The sequence below is a fragment of the Canis lupus genome, chromosome 18 (genome assembly GCF_003254725.2).
Source record: "Canis lupus dingo isolate Sandy chromosome 18, ASM325472v2, whole genome shotgun sequence".
Taxonomy (NCBI): Eukaryota; Metazoa; Chordata; class Mammalia; order Carnivora; family Canidae; genus Canis; species Canis lupus.
Window position 1 is genome coordinate 41,300,521 of NC_064260.1, and position 7,076 is coordinate 41,307,596.

The 7,076-nt window shown below is 36.5% G+C and overlaps 1 protein-coding gene across 1 annotated transcript; it reads left to right on the plus strand.

The window, feature by feature from the left end:
* Positions 1-244: 244 nt before the first annotated feature.
* Positions 245-1,174, plus strand: LOC112663592 (olfactory receptor 4C45-like). Its single transcript, XM_025452663.3, has one exon. The coding sequence runs from the start codon at positions 245-247 to the stop codon at positions 1,172-1,174; it is 930 nt and encodes a 309-aa protein (XP_025308448.3).
* Positions 1,175-7,076: the final 5,902 nt, after the last annotated feature.

Sequence of the window (7,076 nt, forward strand, 5' to 3'; positions counted from 1 at the left end):
TGAGAGACCTCTACTCTGGGAAACGAACAAGGGGAAGTGGAAAGGGAGGCGGGCAGGGGATGGGGTTACCAGGTGATGGGCATTGAGGAGGGCACTTGATGGGATGGACACTGGTTGCTATACTATATGTTGACAAATCAAATTTCAATAAAAAAATACATATAAATAAATATATCATTTTTTTAAAAAAAGAAATCTATGATCTTTCCAGATGGACCATGTGCTCATAACCCAAGCTGACTCCATGGAAAGGATGAACAATGTAACAGAATTTGTTCTGCTGGGCCTGACCCAGAATCCAGAACTGCAGAAATTCTTATTTGCTGTGTTTTTAATCACCTACTTGATCACACTGGCAGGTAACCTGCTCATCTCAGTCACCATCTTCATCAGCCCAGCTCTGGGTTCTCCCATGTACTTTTTTCTGTCCTACTTGTCCATTATAGATGGTTTATACTCCTCTTCCATAGCACCTAAAATGATCTTTGACTTAATCTCTGAGCAGAACACCATATCCTTCAATGGCTGCATGACTCAACTCTTTGCTGAACATTTCTTTGCTGGAGCTGAGATCATCTTATTAATTGCCATGGCTTATGACCGCTATGTAGCCATCTGTAAGCCATTGCATTACATGACCATTATGAGCAGACCTGTCTGTGGATTCTTGGTAGGAATGGCTGGAATTTTGGGCTTTGTTCATGGAGGGATCCAGGTTTTGTTCATGATCCAGTTACCATTCTGTGGCCCCAATGTCATCGACCATTTTTTGTGTGATTTAATACCTCTCCTGGAGCTAGCGTGTGCAGACACTCACACTTTGGGGCCCCTGGTTTCTGCCAACAGTGGATCACTATGTTTGCTCACTTTTTCTATGCTGGTTGCTTCTTACATTGTCATCCTGCGCTCCCTGAGGACTCATAGCTCTGAAGGGCGTCGCAAAGCCCTGTCTACCTGTGCTTCTCATGTCACTGTTGTCATCTTATTCTTTGTACCTTGTTCATTCCTGTACCTGAGACCCACGACCTCCTTCCCTGCTGACAAAGCTGTGACTGTGTTTTGTACCCTAGTAACTCCTATGTTGAATCCTTTAATCTATACCCTCAGAAATTCAGAAGTAAAAAATGTCATGAAGAAACTCTGGGGACAAATAATGAAAACTGGTGATAAATGAATCTTATGATTAGACTATTTACACAAAAATATCTAGTAATAATTTATAGAGATTTATTCCCTTTATTAGTTGATTACACTTGGGACAATCAATTATCCTATCTGGGTCAGTTTTCTTCAGGAATACTTATATTATGGGCAGGGTCAATGTACCCATTAAAAAGCACAGTACACACAGTGCCTAGAGCCTGCAATAATTTTAGGAGGCCTTGGAACAGTTTAATTTCTTTTAAAATATGAAGAAAAAATAAATATAAGCTAAACGCAACTTGGGGAATAGTCATCTTTATGCTAACACAGTCATAAAATATAATTTTTGATATTTTTATGGAGGAAAAGGATTCATAAGGATGAAAGGAGCAAAGGGCCACAAAAGTCATAATGCTGTCCCGATTGTGGGTATGAAACAGATCAGCAGCAATATTATTGAACACACTTTATATCCAGCACTACAGCTAGAATTAAATGTTATTTTAAAAGAGGAAAAGCAACTATATATGCAAAAAATATAGAACACCAAGGAGTCTTCAAGAAGTACTTTCATCCAAAATGTTTTTTTCTTCCTAAATTTGAAAGGATAGATGTTATAGATGTTCCTGCACAGCAACAATAAAAAAAACTTATCACTTGTCACAGTCATGAGAACACTTGCTGTGTTCTTTTAAAAATTACATCACCACCATTCCCTGTAGTATACAATTGTCTACAGAAAGAATTAGAGGCAGAATTGGCTGGTGCAAAAGAAATACAATTGATCAAGTCTGCAGAGTTAAGGCAGAAAATATCTGTATGTTAAAGTCATGTTTTAGACGTGGACAAAGGAAGACTCTGAACAGCTGGGGCAGGAAATTACCAATAGTGCCACAAAACTGAAAAAGGACCACAGATCTGGATTACAGAAAAGAATTCATAACATGTACATAATGAAATTCTAGGAAAGATTCAGAAATAGATGCTTTGAAGTCAGAGATTAAGAGCTTTGGATCAAATAGGCTTCATTTCTCATCTTGTCTCCCACATTAATTAGCTTTGTGAATGGAAGCAAATTGCTTCATTTCTCTATGGATTTTTTTATTCTATAAAATTAAAATAGCATTACCCACTCTCTTAAGTTGTAAGAATAAAATGACTTAGATTGAAAAAACAAATCAGCTAAAAATTAGTGAAATTGCTTAGACATGGTTACAGCCTACATATGTCACCAGGACAGAACGTATGCCAGGAACTATAGTTGCTGACAAGAGGAGGCCAAGAACATTGCTACTATCATTCATGATGGAAAGCATGATCACAGGAGGACCAAACATCTGTGCCAACCCCACTTCACTTCAAAATAAAAATAAGTCACATGCTTATGAGTAAGGACAATATAGAGGAGAGTTATCTCCACAAGGAAGCTAATGGAACCTGGGAGCAGATCTCTGGACACTAAAGCTAGCCCACCAACAACTCCCTATTCTGGGATAAAATGCCCTTAACACCGCTGCAGTAACAAATGGGGAAGCTGGATAGAGCAAGTGTGAGATGTTTAAGCAAAACTTATTTCAAAAGCTCTCACTAATGATGGATCCCACTCTGGTGCTCTGGAAGGAGAAGGGAGAACCCAATGCCAGGGACCAACAGACACATCTCTGTACAGAGCTTATGATTCCTGAGGAAGAGCTCAGAAGCTTGTCTTCAGAAGGTGATTTCACAACCAGGGATTTGAATATCATATGGTGCTAACATTTCTCATGTTCTCAGGACTTCATATCAGGTTAAATCTTATTCCATATGAAGGCCTTTTAAAAATAAATGTTTTGCCATAATAAACAAACAGATAGTTAAGAGAGCAAAGTGGTGGTTGCCGGTGGTAGTTGACAGAGGTGGTTGTGGGGGGAAGAGTGAAATAGGTAAAGGTGATTAAAAAGTTCAAGCTTTGTTATAAATAAATCAATCAAGGGAATGAAAAGCACAGCATAAGGAATATAATCAATAATATTGTAATATTGTAGGGTGACAGATGGGTGACTACACTTGTCTTGGTGAGCACTAAATAATGTACAGATCTCTCAGATCACTATGTTTTACACCTGAAACTTCATAACATTGTATGTCAATTACCCTTCAATAATAAATTCCAAAACATAGATGTTTTACCAGAATTTCCTTTGAATGACCACCTTGTAGATGGAGGAGTATGTTTAAAATATCAAACTTATCCTTTTGGATGATCTGCCTGTAGTTCCCATCAAAGATGGGATGAAATAGGATAATGATAAAATAAGAATGATGATGCTCATGATGCTGATGATGACAGCTTATGTTTTGAGCACCTTCTGTGAACTATGTCCTAACCTGCACACTCATTTGTATGCTTTGGAGGCAGTAAATTTATGTCCTTATTTCTTTCCTTAACTCTAGTCTCAAACTGTGGAACTTACCTCTGTTTAAAACATTTATTTGAACATAATGGTGAACCTGCCCATGGAATGGTGTGAACATCAATGAAACAATGCCAGTATAAATAATTATGATACCTTATTTTTATTTTTTTATTTTTAATTTTTTAAATTATTTTATTTACTAGGTGCAAAGTGCTTTGTATTCACTTTTTTTGTTATTGAGTTCTTACTATGGCCCAATAACTGCAACAATCCTGATTTCCCCCATTTCATGATTTAGGAAACAATGGGTTGGAGAGGTTAATTATATATATATAGCTCAAGATCAATTAGCTAAAATTTTCCTACCTCATAATTCAAATCTAAGCCTGTCTGATCCAAAGCCTTTGTGCATTATCAAATCCATTTGTATCTGCTCAATACAGCCGGAGAGCAAATTAAAATTTTTACATTTCTCTTCAATCTTTGAATTGAATTTTCTTCTTGGAACCCTTTGGGTCTTCATTGTTTGGACCAATTTGAAGGTGGATTTACCTTCATAGATAGGCCAGGCTGAAAATATAGAAGTCTGCAAAGACCAGTTAGTGACTAGGCAATAATCTGTAACTCCATGAATGTTTTGATTCCCACATAACAGGAAATTTTTTTGAAACTATCTTCTCCTCCGTTGGCAATAGTTTGTACATAAAGAAGTGACCTGTGGCTTATTGCACTACTTTCCCCTGATAAAGAAATATCAAATATTTTGACATGAATATGTGCTCATTCTGCTGTCATCCACTAAAAAAGAAAGGAGGAAAAAAACTTCATCAGGGAAGAAAGTTCAAGACAGAGGAAAAGGTGTTTTTTTTAAAGTAGATTGCCAGTAGCCACGTAACAGTAAGCACTGGAGTAAAATTCGCAAATACAGTTCTGTTTTTACGCCACAAGCTTATTTTCAACAGTTTTTAAATTTGGAAGCTAAACTATTTTTAGCCTTTCTTCCTCTGTTGCCCACTGGCATGGAAGGGCACCAACATTAGATGCCATCAACCTGTCAGGTGCTGTGCTCTTCATGCACATTCACCTTTCACAAGGGCATATACTAAGAATTAAAATACCCCTTTTTGGACAAGGAAACCTATGATCAGGAAAGTTTAAGATAGCTTTTAAGCTGAACAGAAAAATCAGTTAGCCCCAGAGAGGACCTTTCAGGATAGCAGAGCCTTAACCAAGTTTATAGAACAAATCGAGGGAGGAGTGGTGGGACAAGAAAAGGGAGGAGGTGAGGGAGGAGGAGAAAAGGAAAAGACAACCAGGATAACCAGTTATCTACCAAAACACTGATAGGGACTATCTCTGGGTAATGGCTTATAGATGGATTTACACATGCACAATTGTGTGTGTGGGCTCACACATGTGTGGATTGCCCACCTTTGTTTTCCTAGATTCTGAATTTTAAAATAAATGTGTATTTGGGGAGAAAGGTGTTTTACCCCAGACTCCAAAATGGAGATACTGCTACCTTTGTAAATAAAATTAGCAATAATTTTTAAATCATATAGAAAATTTCTGGTGATATTTACTCATGTGTTTATTCTAGCAAGTTGAAATTTTTCAAAAATAGGGAGCATTCATAAGTTAGTTGGGCTGTTGTTAACCATGATTCAGGCAACAAAAAACAAGCATTAGGATCAGTCCATTATGCTAATTGATATCTTAACTTTACTAAAAGGTGCTTGTCAAATTTCAAAGAAGTAAGTATGCTTTTCTAGAAAGTCTCTGGAGATAAAATTGTGGGACATTGTGGCGATTGTGGGAGGAAAATGATATTTTTTAATAAGCTTCATCGTGACTTCATATTTATTAGTTGATTGGAAAATTGGCTCAATGGCACTTTTATTTTCCAACAATAGAAACGAATAGGTAGAGAACTGAAGGTCTCCATTACACCTAGTTTTATTAACTAGACTATTGGAATGTGACAAAATGAAAGATGATATTAATTTTTCCTAGGAACTTTGAAAGTTTATTTTTGTTAGACTACATAGCATTTGGGAATAAAATAAGAACTACTTCCTGATGAGCTCCTGAATTTATTGGTTCTTGGAGACTAATTGTTGAATATTTGTAGTAGACAGATTATTTTTCATATTAATTCCTAGTTTGTTTTTTCTTAGTGTAAAAAGTAGATATGGTGCAACAGGATGAATTACAGATTATTTTTGAAATAAAGGAGAAGTTTATTATAAATTATAGGAGCCTCCTAACTCTTAAAGAATGAAATCTGAGAAGGGATGGATCAGAATGCTTTTTTTTTTACATTTTTTAAATTTAAATTCAATTTGCCAACATATAGTATAACACCCAGTGCTCATCCCATCAAGTGGATTAGAGTTCTTAAAAGCAGGAAAAGAATGGGGCAAATGTGGACATACATTTCAGATTCCAGAACACAGGCATCCCTTGGAATATGAAAAAAAGAGTAAAGAAAAATAAAAGGAAATGCCACTTTGCATCACTTGCCCAAAAAACTAAGCCAATCTACTCTAAGCACAGCATGTATTTCACACCTAGAAGAGATAGAAAAGTGTAAGAAGGCAGTCTCTGTATGCAAGGTTAGGAAAAGGTTGAAGAACAAATCAAACAAAACATGCTGTGAGTAAATATGCCAGAACCTGGATTCTGAATTTGACACAGATTTCCTAATTTAATTCTCACAATAACACTTTAGATATGCATTATATTTATTTTTATTTTAAAGACAGACACCAGAGGTCAATAGAACTTCTGTCACTTAGGGGCACCTGGGTGGCTTAGTGCCTTAAGCGTCCAACTCTTGCTTTAGATTCTCTCAATCTCCCTCTCATCTGCCCTCTCTCCTGCCCACACATGCACACACACATGCTCTCTAAAATAAAGAAATCTTCAAAAAAAATGAGAAGAAGCAGAAGAAGGAGGAGGAGGAGAAGTAGAGGTGGTGGTGGTGGTGGTAATTTGGTTACTTATTCAAGGTCATGCTACAAGTAAGTGTAGGAAATAAAACAGAAACTCAGGTTCATCTGCCTCCAGAGCTAAAGTCTTATAGAATAGCACCTATGCCAGGGATGTCATACAGGGTGATGAGAAGGAATAGAAGCTCTGCCTAGATGGACACAGACTGCTGTACACAGCTAAGCATGAAGTGATTTGCCTTAAGTTGTATTTTGCCTCATATTTTTACAACTCAGTTATCACATAGACTTGAATGATACAACATGGGTTGCTATTGAAAGATATGGATGATGGATTAGAAATTTCTTCATTTCTAAAACAGACGTAATAATCATTTGTGCCCTATATGTCTCATACAGATGTATTATCATCAAATTATGGAATTCTAGGAAAACACTAAGCCATAAAAATCTACAAAGATGGACACATAGGTAAAATGGAATAAGGTGATATTCAATAATAAAAACAAGTTTTAGTTTGTTACACTTACAGAAATAAACCCATTTTTGTTTCCTGCTTTACCATTCATTTTACACCTGCAGTTTC